This window comes from Haliaeetus albicilla, chromosome Z (genome assembly GCF_947461875.1).
Source record: "Haliaeetus albicilla chromosome Z, bHalAlb1.1, whole genome shotgun sequence".
NCBI classification, from domain to species: domain Eukaryota; kingdom Metazoa; phylum Chordata; class Aves; order Accipitriformes; family Accipitridae; genus Haliaeetus; species Haliaeetus albicilla.
Genome location: NC_091516.1, coordinates 41,484,349 through 41,505,459, shown reverse-complemented (window position 1 = coordinate 41,505,459; position 21,111 = coordinate 41,484,349). Strand labels below are relative to the sequence as shown.

General features: G+C 45.4%; 2 protein-coding genes across 5 annotated transcripts in view; both read right to left on the bottom strand.

The window, feature by feature from the left end:
• ABCA1 (ATP binding cassette subfamily A member 1) overlaps positions 1-21,111 on the bottom strand; it is a 384,145-nt gene that overhangs the window by 173,218 nt on the left and 189,816 nt on the right. The gene's annotated exons all lie outside the window — the stretch shown is intronic.
• The window catches only part of PSD3 (pleckstrin and Sec7 domain containing 3), a 113,881-nt gene that overhangs the window by 29,978 nt on the left and 62,792 nt on the right, over positions 1-21,111 (bottom strand). For 3 of the 4 annotated variants that reach the window (XM_069776310.1, XM_069776312.1, XM_069776311.1), the window contains one exon: positions 8,521-8,564. In XM_069776310.1, the coding sequence (XP_069632411.1) occupies positions 8,521-8,564 (44 nt within the window). Of the gene's footprint in view, positions 1-8,520; positions 8,565-17,421; positions 17,759-21,111 lie in introns of those variants that run through there. The other variant, XM_009916208.2, reaches the window with a different exon arrangement.

Sequence of the window (21,111 nt, the reverse complement as noted above, 5' to 3'; positions counted from 1 at the left end):
TTCCCTTCTACAATTTCAAAAGGCAGAATTTCAAGTGTTCCGTGTCCTCCAACTTCACCTAATTTTAATTCCATTTATTTGAGTGCTACAGTGGGAACTATTTGCCTGCTGGGCTCTCCTGAAAAATTTCCAATTTCCTCATGAGTTCACATATATATGAAAAGAATTAGATTACTACAGATCACTGTGGCTTACCCCTTAACTTAGCATATGAAACACAGACTCTACCTCCTTTTCTTTATTTTCCTCCACAGACTAGCATAAAAGTAGTAATTTAAAAATAAAAACTACATTAGGTGAATTATGTTATCTGTATTTTAGAAACAAAATGCTCCTCAAAATGTTACTTATTAGTGCAATGTATTCAACACAGCTCTTGGGGACAACAATGCAACCCATTTCAGCAAGTCACAAGCATTGCCTGACTAATAAATGCCTTTTTGCTTGTCACAGCCAAAGGCAAAAGGGACCAGCCAACCTAGAAAACAAAAGGTGTCCATCACAAGAGTAGGACAATGATTTTCAGAGAAAAACAGGCCACTGACTCTGTGTGGATGGTGTATCTGGAGGAACCACAGTTAGTATCAGACTACAGAGCAGCCCTGTCCCCACACATTCCCCTCCAGGTGACTGGGAAAGGTGTGTCAGGGAGGATGAAGGCTGTCATTGGAAAGCCATGGTAGCAATGATTCTCCTAAGACCAGCAACTGATTAAAAAAAAAAATCATTATCCCAAGTGTAATGATGGCCAGTAGGAGGGGTAGGCTTCAAGCTGCTGCATCTCACTGGACCCAGATTATCAGCAGACAGAACAAGCCCAGGCAGACCTTCCAATCACATGCATACGTTCAAAGGCTTGTATCAGATGAGGACTAGCAAGGCATATGTCAGTCCAAAAGCTCCTTTTGAGGCACACTGCAACCATGTCTGCTTATGGGAATGACCATCCAAAGAAATGTCCTCCAAGAACTGGAGGCCAGAGCGACAGTCTGTGTTATCCTGATCTCTGCTGAAATGGTCTTCTGGGGAATAACTTAGTCTGAGGAGATACAAGGATAATAGAGTGGTTTGACAACAAGGAAACCAAATCCAGAGACACGGAGGCTGTATTAGCGAACTCAGCAGTGCCAGGGAATGTTCCCAGGCATTTGACTTTGATCACCTCATATTACTTCGTGCTTGGTGGTCTTAGCCCAGCACACCCCCAAAATACTTCCAGACACCATTTAGGAATCAGCACAATCAAGTTTGTACACCTGAACAGGCAGTATAGAGGCAACCATCTTCTTTTGGAGGTTAACACTTTTGAACAGTATGGATACAGATGCTACACATTGGTATTAGGCCTGAGAGTCACACAAAGGTGCCAGACATTTGATTTAGTTGGAGAGATATAGCCAAGGCGGTGCACCATACCTTCACCATACCTTAGGACGAGAGGAAATGGCCTCAAGTTGTGGCAAGGGAGGTTTAGATGGGATATTAGGAAAAATTTCTTTACTGAAAGGGTTGTCAGACATTGGAACAGGCTGCCCAGGGAAGTGGTTGAGTCACCATTCCTGGAAGTATTCAAAAAGCACATAGACAAGGCACTTCAGAACATGGTTTAGCGGGCATGGCTGATGGTTGGACTCAATGACCTTGAAGGTCTTTTCCAACCTAAATGATTCTATGATTCACGGTCACTTGCAAGGTCTCCTGATTAAGAGGAACAAAACTTTTACTTGAAGACCTGATTCCTGCAAGGGAGAGCAGTACTTGCACCTTTCAGCCTATTGATATGTGTTTTCCCACTCCATAACGGAGAGATGTGCAAAAAACTTTTTGCTGGTCAAAGCAATAAGGATTTCTTCATGCATGCTTTGGTTGAAGCCCTCTCCCAATTGAAAAAAGTGTAGGAATTTCTGACAATTTTGATTGTCACCACCCTTCCTGTGTCTAATGCACTGACTAGCTGCTGGCAAGTCTGGACCATTGTATGACATGTGTTTCTTAGATATGTGTCCATTCAAAGAGCAAATTCTCAACACAAGACTGGTACCTAATCCAGACTAAAATCTCTCATAGGGCACAAGCACTGGAGCTGATTTGTCACATAGAAGTGCCTTGTGAATTCTGGGATCTCGGCCAAGGATACAGCGGATTTCTCCTTGTCAGCAGAGACCTACTGCAGTAAATGGCTTAGCATTTTTTTGGAATAAGCTACCTCCTTTGGAGCTATGAGAGCGAATTATCTTATACTGATCAACTGTCCTGTGGGAATGTACCAGTGCCATTATCCAAGCAGCCACAGGTTTTGTGACAAGTAATCCTGGGGATCCTGGGCACTACTAGTGCTGGGGCCAGTGCTCTCAAATGCAGCATCCCTGGGGCACCGATCAAACAGGAATTCTTCAAAAGACAAATGCTGACAGGGCACACAAGGACAAAATGGCATCTGCTGTCATGACTGCTGGTAGCATTGAACAAACCTTTAAATGGACCTTTAATCTGTCATTGAAAATGGGACAACCTCAAGACTCAGAAGCCTCAGGCACTTGTGACAGCTGAGGGCTCTGACAATATGCACGAGGTCAAGATGCACAAGCCAGTCTGTAAGATGCAATGAAGGGAACCAGAGAGGCAAGGGGGACTCATTACAGAGAACCAGAAATGGATGAACAACTGAGAAAATAGAACTAAAAGGAGCCTCTATCTCCCTCTGATCTTGAATACGAAATACCAGTAGAAATAAAACCAGGGGATCTGGGACTCACTTCTTCAAATACTTCATGTTGCTTTAGTGGTCAAGCATAAGAAGAAAGTAGGATGATTAGGAGGAGTTTCAAAGTAGCAAAACAGTTTAGGTATTAGCCTTTGCTTATGTACCTCCAAAGTTGGCTGAATAGATAGGTCCTGGATGGGCTTTATCAAGGATGTAACAATATGATCTTACTCCTCACCAGCCTTTGGGGTACAGTTGCAAGAAGGAAGAGCTGCAGAAAATTCAGCTGGCCTCTGGATACATACACTTGAAAACCGATCTTTGTTTGAAACCCTAGCCTGTGGGGGATGCAACTCCTTCTTCATCCTCAGATGGCCCTCTCAGATGATTCAAGTCCTGTCACATCCAGAGCGTGAAGGGCCTCCAGTGATGTGGGGGTAAGAGTCAGCGGGTGGTGTCTCTGTGCAGGTATGGATCTATGGTCACACAGGTAGAGCTTAGATCCTTGTCAGGGGCAGGCTCAGTGCCTCTCCTTTCCATTTGGTACAGGAAATAGCACAATCCTTGTTCCCTTGGGGAAAAAAACCCACATTGGTGCCAACACAACTTTCAGTAGCAAAACATCGTCATGAGGGTCCACTTAGCTTTGCAGAAGTCTTAAGAGATTTTCTATCTTTGATCAGCAGAGGGACATCATTCCTGGCGCTGGGTCTGGAAGCAATTCCTCTGGTGACCTCTCTCTGATGACTGAAAGGGGCTGATGGCTGTGAACCCTCTTGTAGGTCCCACTTTCCATCCACAGAATGTGGGACCTACTAGTATCTCTGCTCTGCAGTGTACTGGTGACAGGAAAAGCCTACCACCTGTAGAGTTTCTCCAAGACTCTGCTTATGGCACATGACATTTGCAAGGTTTCCCAAAACAAGGAGCTTCATTTCCACCTCCCTTAGCTTGTCTCTTTGGAAAAGGACCTCCAGCTAGAGCAGTTACCAGGGTACTGGCTGCCCATGACACCAACACGCCGAAGCCGGGATCTGCTCACTCTATCACTTGAACACACAGCATTGAAACAGCAATGTTATTCTTCCCAAATGCATGATCACTGACAACCAGAAAGAGTTTGCCTCTTGTTCTTAAGCACACAGATTTAAAGAACATGCAGATGTTGCCATTTCGGTGAAGAAATATATTTTTGCCTCTCCCCAAAAAGACCCTATCCAAGAAAGTCCCATTTTTGTCTTCTGGAGGAAAACCACCATTCAATTCTCTCGGTAACAAAAACATTTCTGTACGCTTTATGGTCTGATTTGAGGCTCTGCCTTGAAAAACTTCGAACTCTCTAAGCTGGAAAGACACGGTCAAGCCCTTCATTTTTAAAAGTCTGCTTTGTCTCTGCATTTCTTCCAATAGAAAACTTACATGACATGGCAAAAGGCTGAGTTTATCCATTTAAAAAATTGGCATTTAAAAAAAAATATTCAGATTTGTACCATATAATTACATGAATCTGTGGAACTGGTAGCATCTGTATTAGGAAATTGACCTGAGAAACCAGTGGAGAGAAATCTTTCCCAAAGGGAGGAGAGAAGAAAGGAGAGCCTGGTGATTACCACCTTACCCCTCTCTAAAACCAATCATGAAGTTGCAAACACGAAATATCTTAGAACTTGGGATATGAAGAGTTAATTATAATAGGGAGAGATTTCTCGGTTTGACCCAGAAAAAGGTGAGCTTCAGCACAGACATCTATATAACCACCCCGGTCTCGGTGTCACAGTTTGCTGCACGAAACACAGAAAAGAATTGGCAGCGACCCTTTCCCACCACCACTGCCTCAAAGACCTATTTTGGTTTGGCTGGAAGGAGATGATTTTTCAGTGCAGTCCAGAAAAACAAAAAAGAATATACCATGTCCATGTCTAAACTTCTTTGGAAAGAAAATTTTATCATCAACTAGTCAAAAAACAAATGATCCTCCTGCAAACTACACTGTCCTGCTGAGAGAAAGCTTTCAGGATACAACTGGCTCAAATGCAGCTGTTTGGTTTTTGCAATTTTCTAGGCAGTGGTTTGGGGGTTTGTGTGTTAATTCTAGATCACCGTTCTATTTTAAGATGATTATTTTATTATCTCTATCACCTTCAATAGGAAGCAAATATAATATTACAAACAATGGAGAACAATAACGTTCACCACCACATTTCCATGTAGACATCATGCAAATAAAACACATTTAGCTCTGGTGCCTTTGAAATCAAATTGATTTTTTTTCAGTTTAAAGCTGACGATGATCAGTGCAAAAGCCAAAGGATGAGAAACCATCTACAAAATCTGGGACCGAAGGGATGTTAAGAGACCAGCTAATCCATCTCTTTACCTCTAAGGCTGGATCCACTCTTCCTAACCCATTCTGGACAGAATAACCAGTTCACAAAAACCTCTAGTGAAAGCACTTTCATAGCTTGTCCAGGCAAACCTATGCCCTGGTTTAAAAGGCTTACTACTAGAAAGCTTTTTTTAACGTTGAATCCAAACTTCCCTTGTTTCAAATTTAAGCCCATCCACAATGGGTATGAAGAATAATTCACACCCTTCTCCTCTGTGACAGCCTTTACACACTGAAAAAAACACACTCGGGTCCCTCTCCTCAGTGCTCCCTTTCCTGACTAAACAAATCTCACCGCTCATGTTCACAGTATCTTGAATTCATTTCATCTCACAGGTGATGCCAGCGTTAAAGAACAAGTTTACCATTCAAGTATGAAAAAAATCTCATGGAAATATCAAATCCCTCAGGAAAATTTAAGCAGTATGAGAAATAATGACACAATTATCAGGGCTACATGTACTCCTGGGGTGGTTTCAGTGACCTCAGCACACTGAAAACGGAATGCATTGGACTAACTGGATGAAACAGTACATGGCTTCACTGCAGTCAGTAGCAACTTCTGCCAATGACTTCAGTGAGGTCCAATCACTACTTAGTGCGTTGCTTGCTGTTCAAAGAAAAGACCCACAGTCCAAGAGACAGGAGAGATCTAGAACTGTAAGAAGTAAAGAGGAAATATAGAATGGGACAAAAGACAGAATAATCTTATTTCTGATTGTTAGGTTTCCCGTACTGCTTTTCTCTTTTCTCCCAGGACACTGAACACAAAGACAGGCAAGTGGAAATGGCAAGCAAAGTAAATGGCAAGCCAAGTAAACAGCAGAATGTTTTCTGGCAGTTCTATGATGAAAAGTAACCAAAAAATTTGGGGGGGGGGGGTGCAACGTGGAGTAGGAGTGCGCATTCAGGATCCCACATTCACCAGTTCAGGGTAAATTCCATGCCAGATGTGTTTATTTTACAGATCATAGTATGTGATTCACTTTTAACCTTTTGAAGAACTTGAACCCGGAACTAAAGCAGAAAAAGAACTGTAATGCAATTCTCCCTTCCAGAGCCGTACTCGTGCTTCCCTGTTCATAAAGGATAAATGAGTACTCCTACCAAAAGTCTCTGGAGCACATCTGCTGATTAAGGTACCACTTCTCTTGACTACAAAATTGGAGTGAATAGTAGCCTCTTCATTCTGTGGGCTTTGGATCAGACTATAATTCTATTGGAAATGGACAGCAAACCATTTAGGATGATGACACACCTAGCGCAGAACTAGTAAGATAAGAATCATCTAGCAGTCTTCCCCCATCTTACGCATCGCTGTTACCCTCCCCTGCCTATGGACTTACTGCCTGCCAGTCATTAATCCACCAAATAATGTACTGCCAGAGCAGCTCATAAGAGAGAGTCTTAGATCCTCAAAGGGATTCTGGCTCGAGGAAAGGCATTCCTTCAACATGCCAGCATCGTGAGGGAGCTTATGCTGGGTTTTGCAGCCCTATTTCCACCTTTGCCTTACCTCCCACTTCTTCCCCTGCCAAATGCATCAGGGAAGCAAAGACACACTCTTTAGAAAGGAGAGAGGATCTTTGTCAGTCCCATCACAGCAAAACTGACCACGTTCCCTTCCTATCCATCCTTCTCTGCAGATCACAACAGCAGAACAACAGAGTGATGTCCCTCCTCCCTCTAGCTCAGGCAGTCCCGAGGCTCCTTGGGGTGATTACACCAATCACACATCTCTGTAAAAGTGAGGAGAGACATGTTCACACTCCGTCTTCCAGCCAGCACTCTCAGCCCTAAAGGTAAAGGCACAACCTCTTTGACTATGCCCAGAATGAACTTTGTTTCTCAGCATGGAAAGTAATTGCCATATAGTCCCAGCTACCTGTCTGAGTTTCAGATTGGAATGGACAATTGGCGCCTGTGAGCATTCTGCTCGGAGAAGGTGGCTTTACACCCACATCCCAAAGCCTTATTTCAGAAGGATTCTGATTTCTCCCTCTTCCAGCCTGCTTGTAACTCTTTCCAAAATAATTAATTAGCAAGAGACGTGAACTGGACTATGTAAATGCCAAAGCAGTTACTACCTATACAGGAGCAAGCTATCGCATAAATCACCTTGACTGAAGCTTATGGGAGCAGAGCCAGGCATGAGCCAGTTCCCACCTGGAGGCTGCCCAAGCATATTAGATACGGTATGGTCTCTTGGCAAGAGCTAGAAGAAAATTCTGACATCGAGAAAGTCACATAAAGGACTCTGCTGGGTCTAAAGTACCTGTGAGAGAGTGTCTTCCAAACAGCTCTGGTGTTGTGACAAGTAAGATTCCAGGTCCAAACCACAGTCTGGGAAAACGTCTCCCACTGCGCTTTTTATGAAGCTCATCAGAGATGGCACTTCTTGGTGATTCCCCTTAGCAGCATACCTTCCTCACTACTCTGATATTATCTAACACACTTCTGAACAGGGGCTGCAATCCCAGTTGGGACCAGCAGCCCTTGTAAGGGAGGTTGCAGACCCTGACAAGAAATTCATTTGCAGATGATTAACTTAAACCAAGGAAGATCAGAAGCCAATGGACCTGCAAGATCTATGCAGTTGTTAGGACTTCTAGCACAAAAGCTACAGAAGCATGCATCCCAGACATACATTGTTCTCAAGAAGGTGAGGTTTCAGATATGTAAATCCATGCAGGTAAACATCTTGTACAGCCAAAATAGATAAAAGACATAATTCTTTTATTTTACACCAAACCCCACTGTTATGCAAGTGGCAAAATCTAAAGCAGACCCTTCTACTTTTTGCTGGCATACCTAGAGCACATGAAACCTAAGCATAGAGAAAAGTCAATTTAACAAGATCAAAAATTGAAGCTTTTTCTTGTCTGCAGTATCTCTGTAGTTAACAAGTGTTAGCCTGCCGAAAGCAGCTAAGGATGGGGGGATATCAGACTTTGTCCAATTTATCATCTTTCATATTAGGTTGTTGTCAAGTTATCCATAGTTAATCAGGAGACAAACCAAGACAATAAACCAACAGCAGGAAACTCAATCCAAGATGTGTGTTTCTATTCAGTGGTTCTGACACAATGTACTGAAAGATAAAGGGAGAAGTCAACTTCTGTTTTATTTATGTAGTCATATAACATCGGAGGATTTAATTTCTCTCTTTTCAGGCTGAAGTTTCCTACTAAATGAAATGTCCTCTTTCCTCACAAATGCAGTTGGCTCCCATCATTAACAACTCCCCTTGCTGGAGAAACAGATGAGGCTGTATTGCCAGGTTGTTCATTCATAAAAAAGCAAACTCATTACATACACTGGCTACCTTCTGCAGGCTTTGGAGCCCACTCAGATAGTGACACAGGACGTATAAACAGATTACTACACAGGTACTATTTTTAAACTCTTAATTTCTGTGCAGTATACTTACACAGCCCATTCCAGCTTCTCATTCTTGATTGAATTGTAGAGAGCCTGCAAAGGGAGAGAAATGAGATGGGATTATTGTTTGACCCCTGCTACACATACATTAATATGATGAGGAAAATTACCTAACTAATATCAGCAAGTGAGCTGTCTCTGATCAAGGAAGTACTGTATCTGCTCATGGTAACACAAAAGTCTTGAGCAGAAATCTCATCTGAGGAACAAATATCAGAATGCAGGGCTTCAGATTACAGTCATTTTCTCAAGCAGGTTTTTGGGTTTTATAGTTTGGGATTTTTAAAAATAACCCTGATAATTTTGCAGAAACCACGAGACTACAGCCTTGAAATTCAAGGTCCAATTTAATTCCTGATAGTCAGTGAGATTTTTTTGTCACTAACTTTAATGGGGCCAAGATTGTACCATACGGGCTTTATCCGAAAAACTATGCCAGAACAGCTGTCCAAAGCCCCTGAGCCTCACAGACACCTGAATGCTTTCCAGTCACACACCCAAACATAAACATGTCCCGTTTCTAAGTGCAAAACAGAAAATAAATGATAGGCAGCTTTCGTAGCTTTCATGCTTGAAGATCAACATCTTGGACTGCTGCCTGCTAACATTGTTACTCTTTCAATTCATAGGAAAGATGCCAGCAGGTTTGACACCAAAGGTCACAATTCTGTTGTTGATACCAGCCTGCAAAGAAAAGGGTCTGGAGGTTGACTTAAGCCCGAGTAGATATTAGACAGTTGGGATGGAACTCTTTAGGTGCATCACTTGGGTAACTGTGTCTGATTTCAGCGCTCCAGTAGCTGATGCATACAATGGATAAATGCCTGCTATTACTACAAGCTAATGGAGTTCTTCAAATAGGCCACTTGACTCAAGTGAAGTATTTTGGTATGGAATGTCCCTGCTTCTCGCACTTATAATTCACATTTGTAATTTACCTTATATACATAGCTAGATTTACTCCCTCTGGCACATAACTCCTACACAGCCTCAAAATATGTTAACGTGTAGAACTGTTGATGCACATGAGTACCAAAAAGTAGCACATCAAGTATGAACAAGCCTGAAAATCACATACTATAATAGCTATGACAAACTCAACAGAAACATTAGCATTTAAATAGCTTTAACTCTGACACAAAACAAAAATAATTTGGAAAACTAAAGAGTTGAAACTAGTCTTGTGAATATGCTACAGATGAACTTGCAACGAGAATCACATGAGCATATCCCACTGCTCGTCCTGTGATCCACTGGCTCCTTTCTGAATCTTGCATGGTCTATTTGAAGATCCTTAATATTCAGCTCTGTGAAAATCTGGGCTCAGCTGAACCATACACAAGCAGGTCAAACATACTGGTACAACTCGCCTCACGCTGATGCTATACATGCAGCAACTTTTAGTCACAGTGTACCATAAAAGCAGGTTTCTCAGAGCAACATAACACATACAACCTCCAGGAGAAATTGTCCCACGTCCTACTTATACTAATCTAGCAGAGAGAGGTCCCCACTGCTAACAGGGGTTTACTGTGCTACTCACAGCAATATGATGAAATATTTCCAACTCTGGAGTTTTCACTGTGTATTTCCATATATCTTATCTTTCCCAAACTTACAGAAGGAGCTCTGATCCAAAGGCAAATGGCGAAAGGTGAAGGAAAGGGCATTGCTGGCAGTTTGTAGGCACTTTGCTTAATTTTCAGGTGAGAGCTATGAAGAGATTTTAAGACCACTGTGCAGGAAGAAAGCAAAAGAAAGGGCTAACATTTCTCCTACCATGCAGCCAGCAGTCTAGCAGAATTAGATGCACCTCCATATTTCTGCACAAGCTGATGCTGACACTGATTCCCTGGGGTCACCCAATATTTTGTATTAGAAGCCACTATGTTTCTAACGATTTGGCCAAAGCCCCCCCTCTTATTCTTTGACTTGTCCTTTTCTTGCTATCGTTAAAATATTGTCTTACATTTTGAGCCAGAAAGGTACTTCCAAATATAAGGCAAAGAAGCTGTGTTTTTTCCCCAGTTGCCTCCCCATTTTTTTCAGAAACAGCTTTTTTTTCCCCAGCTGGTTGGATGAGCTTTTGAAACGTTGCAAAAACATGGCCTAGAGTATCAGAAACGTCTTTTGCTGCTCTCTGGCTCAAATGCCTCTAAAACTGGGTCACGACCTCTGAAAATTAGCACCTGCCCTGGGCAGTACTGCTTTTTATGGGATTTTGCTGATAAGGAAGTCTCTAGGGATCACCACAGCCAAAGAGCAGGACACACAAAAGCAGCACTCCAGATTGGTGCTGGAACAACAAATGCCCCAGGCTTTTGCGTTGTGGAAAATGACATGTGTTCCTCCCAATCTTTACTGATGAGCCAGACTCCATCTTCCTTCTTTAGGGAGTAACAGACACCATAACAGACACCAACCCAGTCACATGGCATACATCTGACGAAGGACACAGTGTCCCCCATAGAGCATCAAATATAGCCTCTCAGAAAGTCTCTGCTATTTACAAAAATGAAAGAAAACCCTAGAGAGTATCCACAGCCCCAGCAGCTGTGTACAGGGCATGTTCAGTGTGCCTACCAAGCATGTTCAGTGAGGCCTCAGTGAGTAGACCTCTCAAAGAATGGAGATGCATGAGTTCTCATGCCTGACCCCCAACCCACCTCTTTGGCAGAGACTGCTGCCAGGCTGCACCCTCGCCGCCAGACTCACCAGCCTTTTAGAGCTGCTTTACGTTCCTTCTCCAAGGCAATTTATGCTTTAACATTTTCCTGATGTCTACCAGGCTTTCACATGATCTGGAGAAGAAAAATTTCCTCCTCCCATGTTTTGCAGCCAGTCGCAGACGTGTACAGCCCAGCAGCTGCTGTATCATTTATTTCATGGTTGTTTCCCAAGGCCCTGATTCAAACAGCAGCTCTTTTCAGCACACATTTCTCCAGAGCATGATTAAATCAAACAAACTTGGAGACAAGTAGTTAAATGCTTCACTAAATTGCAACAAAGCTGATCAGAGATTATGGCGGCAACATGACTTTCACCATACTTAACTAGTTGCAAGGACAGGTTTTATTAACTCATGTTTTCTCTCTGGGAAAAAAAAAAAAAAAGCTCTGATTTAAAGCACTCTTACAGTCTGACAACAACTACAGCTTCTCACCTGCTAGCCTGGGAAGTGCTTGGCAAATTTGCTATCTAAGCCAGAAAGCTGGAGGCTGGACCACAGCAGGGAATGCCAGAATGAATACTGCACAGGTCTTATCTTCCAAGCTGGACTGATACCACTTGGAAAGGGGAGAGACTTTCTCTCTCTTTTGGCACCCAAGGCTACTGTAGGCAGCATCCAAACCCCAAGCTACTGACTACTTGGCAATGTCTGACTTCACTGCTTCAACTCGTAAGCTCTATTACCCAGACCGCAAAAACCTACTCCTCACAGCTTTCCCCCTTCTGAGAATTGCTGATCTCTGGGCCCACCACACCTGAGACCCAGCACTGCTCTAAGCTCCCTGGAGAAACAAATGCAGTTTTGAAGGAAGAATAAAAGAAATTAACTGCTGCATAAAACAGAATAGCATGCAACATCCTAGACACCTTCCTTATTTCAACTCCAATGCTGTTTCCTACAACTCCAATTTGACCCTTAGCAGACGGCAGCATAAAAAAGACAACGGGATGTGTTATGCGTTTGTGGGATTTGTTTGTATTTGTTCATAAACTAGGCAAGAAACTTACACTTTCTTTTTCAAGTGGAAGCCTGTAACTCTTAAGAAGCTGCTGAATTCCATCCCCATTTTCCCTTTGGTAAGCAGGTCAACTAAAAATCCAGATTTTCACAAGCTCTCACCAGTTGGTACTTTTATTCCAATTGGAAAGAGAAGCAAAACTATGCATGCAGGGAAAGCTTCTGAAAACTCCTGTTTATTTTACAAAGCTGCCAAGATAAAAATGTCACTCACCATCCTCACCTCCCTCAAAACCTTGTCACATGCACAAACCATTGGACCCATTTAAACAGGCTGCTCTCAGCACCTGCCGACTGCTGGCTGTGCTGTGAGTCAGCCTCTGCATGCAGAAGCAGTGAACAAAAGAAAGGCACAACCAGGTGTGCACACAGGGACAAAGACGTAACCAATTACCCAGATACTCATCTCAGTAAATCATCTATGTAACAAGTAGGCACAGGGTCCCCTAAGCCTGGCCAGCAGGGTGCCAAGGCGTTGAAGAGGTCCTGGAGCATCGTGCGAGCCCTTCCCTCGAAAGGCAACATAGGGCTAGCTCTTGAAACAGACTACTGACTTTCTCTACACACTAGCCCATCCAGAAAAGCCTGCCAAGAAGTAAAGGAATACACCGCCAATATTTCTTATACCTGCTCCGTGCACAAAAGATGAGCCAGAAATGCCTGCTGTGACCAGGTAAAAAGGCAAAACCAAAACTGAGTTCAGAGCACCAGCAGGGATGACCCAGACTGTCTTCTCCAGTTTTTGTTTTCCAGGCTCTCTGCTCATACCCAATACAACCCTGACTTCTGGAGTAATTGGGGGAATGACCATCTGACCATTAGAGGAGATACCCTGGGTGGTTTTTGCAGCCCCCAGGAGAGGGATGCACTTGTGGTCTCTGACCCAGGACCCTGACACCCTCCCCTGCAGCCACCGTCAGAAGAAGCCCTGCCTCGGGACGTTTCTTCGTCACCTCCAGCTGATAGTGGCGTGGTTGATCCCAGGCAGCCAAGGAAGCCCCAGTCAGACACCTGGGCAAAGACATGCTCAGTCTTTGCAGTCAGAAGTGCTCAGTCAGAAGTTCAGCATCTCCCCCAGTCACTCAGCACCGATCCATTGGCTCTGCCCGCAGGACCACAGCAGCCAGCCAGGCACCAGCTGCAGCTCCCACCATATGTGGTTTATTGGAGGAAGAAAAAACAACAAAAGTAGCAGAACCCTACAAAAGTAAAACAGGTTACAGACGCAACAGATACCAGACATTGCAGGTGTCTCCATGCAGTCCTGATAGGTGTTAATGTGCCCATCCTTTGGACCATAGTGTGTCTCTATGTCAATACCTTCTGCCAGGTTTGGATGGGGTGTGACACATTGCTATATACCACTCCCAGTTTGCTGTTTAGATGATTACCTGAAGGTTGACCTTCCCCCAAAACTGTTGCTTGCGTACAGATCTACACCACTTCACCATCTTGTATTTTTCACTCTCCCCCTAAATCCAGATCTTGACATTTTCTCCTGTCCTCATGCACAGATCTGTAACACTTGGTGACGCGAGGATAAGGGCTCTCATCACCGCGTGCCTGTAGATCCTTGCCAGGGTCAAAGACCACATGCCCCCTATGTCTCACGCATTTTCCCCCTTCTAACAAGAATGCCAGAGTATTACCCCAAGAAGCCTGTCGGTTAGTGCACAGCATGCCACGTCTGCTGATATCGCTCTCAATTTCAAATTCCACTGGTTTGTACAACAAACGTTCTTCTAACAAGCCGGCATACATTATTCATAAAACAGCACAGAGCTGTTCAGCAGCATATGGAACCGATGAATGTTGTTTTGGTGTGGGTGGAGATAGGGTTGATAGGAATGTTTTAGGGGGAAGGAAAGGAGATCATTTCACCCAGGGAATTTCAAGTGCGTCACCAACTGGAGGAGAACATTGCTAAGAGAAACTCCTCTGTTAAAAATCTGGTTTGTATGGAGAAGGGGGGGAGGGAAAGAAAGAAAAAAGGAAGGAAAGATTGTGCCAGATATATCATCATAAAACAGAGAAGATGGTTAGCTGGTGCTCCTGAGAGCCAAGAAATTAATGCCACACAAGAATCACATCCTCTGTAAAACTGATACATGGGGGTTGCTAGAAAAGATTTGTTCTGTACTTGCTGGAGTGTTTCATCAGTGTTACTGGTAAAGGCAGCATACTGAATTATTATGGGTGAACAGAGAAAAGGCTAGAGAAGTGTTTCTTGATAGTGGAGCACCTACACAGCCTATTTCAGAAATTGTTTTACTGGCCCTGTGCATTTGCAGGCAGGACAGGCACTAGCACTCTGCAATTCAGTCCATGGCTGTGGGAAAACAGAGTCTGTCAGGAGGAGAGACTGCTGATCACTCTGGGTCACAGACGATCTTAAGGTCCTCTGACTCACCTTGCATGCAGCCTGGGTTTGAGCCCACTCTCCAGAGAACAATGGTACACCAGTTCACAGTATCCCTTTCGCAGGTTCTCCTGCTGGCCTGAGGCTGTGACACCTGCCTATAATACACACACGACATGCATCACCTAGTGGAGCCTGTATATGTACAGGTGCATCTGCGTATACACGTGTGCACAGAAGCACTACCTGATGTTTTTCAAGGAGATATGTCCTTGGGCACCTAGCTTCTTTGACACCAGCAGATCTCATATGCAGGCACCATGTTGGTGCTTTGTTCATACTGGCTAGAGCATGAGGATATATAATACTCTCTACCTCAGCAAAATAGGCTTGAGTCGCTTAAGTGCCAAGTATCAGAGGAGTATGTTTCTCAGGCACAAACGGGTTAAATCTGTCTTCTGCCCGAAGTCAGCTGAAGCAGTCACAGAAACAGGTCTTGAGCATTGTAATTACTTTGTATGGGGAGCAGATAAAATACAAGGCAGTCCAGACACAAAGGGGGAAACACAGCCACAGAAATATGGAATAGAACAAGTCTACAAATCAACACTTGAGGGGATCTGCATGGCACCACTGTCCAGAAAGCCCAGCCTAGAACTGAAGACATTTCGTGAGAGTTGATATACACACATACAAAGGCTCACACCGATCAAAAGACCTCCTTTGCCACGCTACACATTGACAACAACTTCCAGGTCTCTTCCACCAACACAACAGTACAGAAGAGCTAAAGCTCAAATATAAATCAGTTCTCTAAATCAGTGGCCTCTGAGCAAAATAGATGGGCAGACAAAGAAGAGAAGGGGGAACAGACGTATGGAAAGAACAGGGCTGGCCAAAATCACAGGACTAATCAGTGGCAGAGCTGCTTGTCATCTCATCAACTGGGCAGGCATCACTGATGGGCATGCAGGGATCTTCTCAGCCCTCCGTAACACAGCTTTTACGTGTCTCAGATGCTCCACAGATACAAATACCTTTGTACAAAGACAGTAAACAACACTACGAACAAAAACAAAGCTGCAGTATGCTTCCCAACTTACTAAGCTAGGCAGGAGAAGGGGGTATATATCACACAACAACCTACAGCACTCAGAAGGCAGAAATGTGAATCCCACAGAGGGATGAACACAGAGCATTCTTTACTGCAGTAGCTAACTAACTGTGTCAGACACCATCCCTGGGAGCAAGTCCCTGCCCTGAGGACATTACACCATGCATACGCACACAATGGACACAAAGCCTGGGAGAGGGAACAGAGGTACAGAGATTAAGTGATTCACCCAATGTCACAAGACCTGAGTTTCTGCCATATGCAGAGACTTTTCATACGTACATCCTCCCACTGAATACCATGCAACTATTCCCACACCTAGGGTGAAAGTGATCACAAGAGCAGGGTCCCAGAGCACCTGCAAGATGCAGCCTTTACTTTGGTGTTTGCTGGAGTAGCAGATACCGCACCAGCAGCAGCCCAAGAACAATGGTCATGCTATTTCTCTGCCACAACCTTAGCAGTACACTATTTCTTAGTTATGGTCAATAAGGCCCTTGAAACGGACGCTTCTGAAATCGGACTGAATAAAATACTTCATTTATTTCTATTTGCGTTACTCTGTGATTAAACCTCTGCAGCTGAGGCTCTGAAATACCATAAAATCTGTAAGCTGGCAGAGAGTGATCTGCTAGGTACTACTGTGCAGCACTGGGATCTTTTCACCATAGCAGAGGAGGTTTCTCTCAGGAGAGATAAGAGATTTAGGGAAGGGACAGTACAGGAAGATCCATGCATGTGCCTGCTTGTTAGCAGGCACACAGACACAAGACATGGTTAAATGCCTTTGACTGATGCTCTAAAAAATTTCCCCCTCATTCAACACACTTTTGCAAATGGTTATATCTTCTAATCCCAAGGCAGAATCAATGTGCAGCAGGAATGAAATTAGAAGCATATTCAGTCACCGCATAAAGTTCATCCAACCCTCGGAGACATGAAGCACCTTTGGGAGGGAGATGGCTATTAAAGCTCTTGCCAGCAGTTCCCGGGTGCCTCTCAGTTATTGAGTGGGTGCAAGGAATGAGGAAAGAAGAGATACTGCATGGAGTGGGGGTTGTTTGCCTAGGAACCGAACAACTGGGCTGGGCTGGGCAAGGAGATGCTGCACACAGCCACCGTAGCAGCTGGGCATAGCCTGTGCTACCGACCGCTACAATACACTGATGTATTCCTATAAACACAAAAGTGATGCCTTCCTAATAAATACTTGACAGCAGTAGTTAATCATGCATGCAAGTGAGATGATATTTTTACCTAGCACCCACACCTACCAAACCACAGAGCTGTAGAGAAGGAGCAAAAACTATTTTTCTACAGAAAACCATTCCCATTAAACAGATAATCACAAGGACATCACTTGCCAACTCCGGCATCTTTGCTGAGAGCAGAGCTCCAATTAGCATTCTGACTAGCAAGTTTTCACTGTTTACTATTGCACCAAGCTCAGTGACAGGGCATTCCTCTAAGACCTGATCACTATCACACACCAGACCTTCTTCACCTTCAAGTTTCTCCTCAAACCTAGAGATTTTTTTTCTGACCTGACAGCAATTCTGTCATCACTGCAGATCATCCAGAGCCCTTAATTTCTGCAAAGCGTAACCTTTTCAACACCACGACCTCCACTTCTAGCCAAGAGAAACACTATGAATATTTAGTTATTTACCTTGCTTTCTTTAGTAGAAAACTCAGAGGAGTTGGAGATTTTCATAGATTTTGACCGATGGGACTGCCGCCAGAGAGATTCTTCTCGGGAGTATTTCACTGAACCTGTGGCTCTCACCCGGACTTTGCTGGTGCTCTGAACACTGTTAACTCCAATCATTTCCAAAAGTGAGTGTAAGGGATGGGGAAGAAGAAAGTTAATGGCACTTCCCAATCCCTGGCAGAGGAATTGGAAAAGGTTACGTCTGGAGAGCCTAGGCTCAAGCAATCAGTGTTTGCTTAAAGCACACTAGGCTGTTTTCTCCAGCATCTTCAGGCAAACTGTTTGGAGCCAGCCTGATTGTTCCAGGCATTGCTCACGTCACTGGGGGGGGGAGAAAGAAAAAGAAGAGGCTGATAGAAACTCCTCCCCTGCTCCACTCCCCTCTCCAGCATCGACTCCCCCTTCATACACACACTAACAGCGAGAGGGAGAGAGGTGGAGAGAAAGATGCTGGAACAAATGCCAGCAGATCAAGCAAGAGATTCATCTTCAGTTCACACAGCCACACTTCCCTGCCTGCAACAGCCTGCCATGCTCATTACTGCCTGCAGTAACAAAGGACACCGTAAAAAGTCTTCAGTCGCTTGCCAGCTACAGGCTTCTGGATGTAAGAAATAGCAATGGATTCACAAAGCACTGGAGAAACAAGTGAAAGTCCACCGCACCATAACAAAGTTCTGGCAAGCCCCAGCGAGATGCCCCAGCGAATTTCCACAACTCTTAAGCGCTTGCACTCGTTAGCCAGAGTCCTTGGGGGGCCTTCCCAGGGGGCAAGGGAGAGCAAGACCACTTTCACGCTCTAAGAGGGGCTGAGGGGAAAAGAGATGACTTTCCCAAGGGGACCAGTGCGAACCCATGGCAGCGCTGTGAGCAAGCAGCTGGGGACCCATCAGCCCCCTCGGCATTCAGGAGAGCTGCAGCTGTACCCCCCGCCGCGAGTAAACCGCAGGCTCCAGCAGCTGACCCCACAAGTGATGTCACTCCCCAGCAAGCAGCACCCTATTCCTCCCCTGCGGGAAGCCCACACCGCCCACGGGAGGGCCACTGCCACGGGCCCACGCGTGCCAGAGGCACGGCTCCAACCCACAGGAGGCCGGCCCCGCCGGCGAAGCACACTGCCAGTGGCCGGAGCCGCTCTCCCCCACGCAGGGGGGTGAGGGAGGCCGGCACCAATGGCAGCCAGTGCTCTTACCAAGGGTGGATGTGCTATATAAGGGAAAAAGAGAGATGTTTACCTCAATGTTGCAAAAGCACCATCATTTCTGGCTCCCCAGCAGACTCGTGCATTGCCATGGCAACCTGCTCTGATGGGAGAGGGAGATCTCTGCTTGGCAGAGGGCTGTGGCAGCTGCCGGCACACACTGGGGCAGGTGGAGCAGCTTGTGCAAGCGCCCAGGCAGAAGAGGACAACGGGGACATCATCCTGAACTCACAAGGGGCAAAGAGCTTGTGTGCGGAGGGAGCACGAGTCGCTGGAAGGCTGCGCGGCACGGGCACCTCGCGGCGGGCCAACACCGGCTCCAACGACTGCCCCGTGCCGCCAGCCCACCGGGCAGGACGAGGCCGGCGGCAGCTGGGTTGCGGTCTGGGAGGACACCAAAGCCCCTCGTCCCACTCCCTCCCACCACCACACACAGGGTCGGCGCATGCGGCCAGGGACGAGGGGTCGCTGCCCTGGCCCGCCGATGTGAATGTCCCGCGCTGAAATGCGTTGGGCAGCTGAAAGCTGGGTGAAGGCCCTCCAGCCCCCATTCACACCCGAGTTCAGCGTCAGCCGAGCCACGCTAAGGCAGAGCAAGAGTTTGCTCACCCTACGTCAACCTGCATGACAGCACCCAGGAGCAGATACGAAGCAGTTTGAGTGGGCTTTTCCCCTGGTTACACCCTCCCAGCCTCTTGCAATCAGGGATTTACGTCTTTAGTGGGCAAACAGCCGAACAGCCACGTTGCGGTCCTAGGAGCGTTTTCACTCATAAAAGACACTCCTGCCTCCCCAGTATGCAGCAGCCCTTCGGTCAGCAGTCACCCTGCGCTCATGTTACCCCCAAGGATGTTACAGGTGCAAATCCTTCCCACAGATTGCAGCAGTTGCGGACCATGATGAAGGACAACAGTCAGTGAACATGGAACAAGGAACCTAAATATCAATTTAAAAACCGTCCCTGGGGTCAGAAACTTTTGATTCTCCACAGATCCTGCCTCTGCCCTGCCTTGAGGTACAGACTTCTTCCCACTCAGCAAACAAGCAAAATGCATTTTCATTTCCACAACAGTCAGGTCTAGCAAGCCCACCCCTACCTCACACTTTAAGATCAAATCCCAGGTGTGCTCTAGCCTTTTTACACAAACCTGTCATTACTAGGGGGCACCTGAAGGAACAGAGGACACTTTTTCTCTGGCAACAAGCAACTGCATGCTCTAAGTTACTTATGCCACTTCCCAGAAAAGGTTTTATGTTACTTAACCCACCTGAAATTATCCACTGCTAGCGGAAAAGCTTTTTAAAGAAAATCTCTTCTTAGAGGAAATTTTCACTGCAATCAAACAGCTCCAGATGAGCTAAGCAGCAGGTCCCAACAGGTGCTACATAAATGGCCACAAATCACTCCCTATCCTAGCAGCCCCCTGCCTAGATTATACTTGCTCTTGGATTTATAAGGCCACCTCCCCAACCACCCTGAACACATCTGAAATAATTATATTCCCTAAATATCACACTCAGACCTAGGCCAATGTGAACTACACAGAGCAATTTCATTATTAAACACAAGCCAGACTGAATCACAGCAACGTTTCTCTTCAGTTGCCCACAGCACAGCACAACCACTGCTGCCTAAGTGCAGCAGTTCTCCACCTAGCATCATTTGAGCTGAGGTTAGCAGATCCTCAGGCAGGACAGGAGCCTTAACTCATGAGGGAACGGGTCTGGTTCAGCTGGAACCAAGCAGCAGTCCAAAAAGCCAAGGGTGACAGGCTGCATCTTGTTCAATTTTACTTTATTTTTCTAGCGGAGTATGGAAAACACTCCTCAGCTCACACTCTCCAAAAGAGAGAGCCTCCTGAGATCATGCTTTTGAAGCCTTAAATGTCTCCAGCTCAGGGGTTCAGCTCAGATTTCATCAATTGCCCGTGATTTTCATCTGCAAGTGACAATACAGTCTTGTACTCCTGACTGAGCCAGTAGCCCTGTGTACACAGCGACCATCGTCTTCTAGGGAAAGACCACTCCTCAACATTAGAGAACTCCCACCATTTTAGAAATTAGCATGCACACAGGATTGATTTCTGTCTGTAACTGAGCAACAGGGATTTCTGAGGGAGAAGTGGGTTGTTAACATAAATAGAGGGATAGAAGGTATTTTTTAAAGAAGGGCTGAAATGGCTGTACAGTACCAGAAAAATCAAAGCTGTCCACACCCAGGGGACCCTCCATGTGTGTCAGGAAGCCATGATCTTCCCCTTGATCAGGGGTCAGCAAAGAGATGGTGGGAAAGGGGCAGAATGCAGATACTCATTCAATATTTAGTATGAACAGCCCAGTGACACCACTGGGATGACCAAAAGGATGGTGACCCTATTTATGGACCTTCCCTACCAGCACCTCTACAGAGCAAACCATAAACCAGCAGGAGAATTTGAAACTTCAGG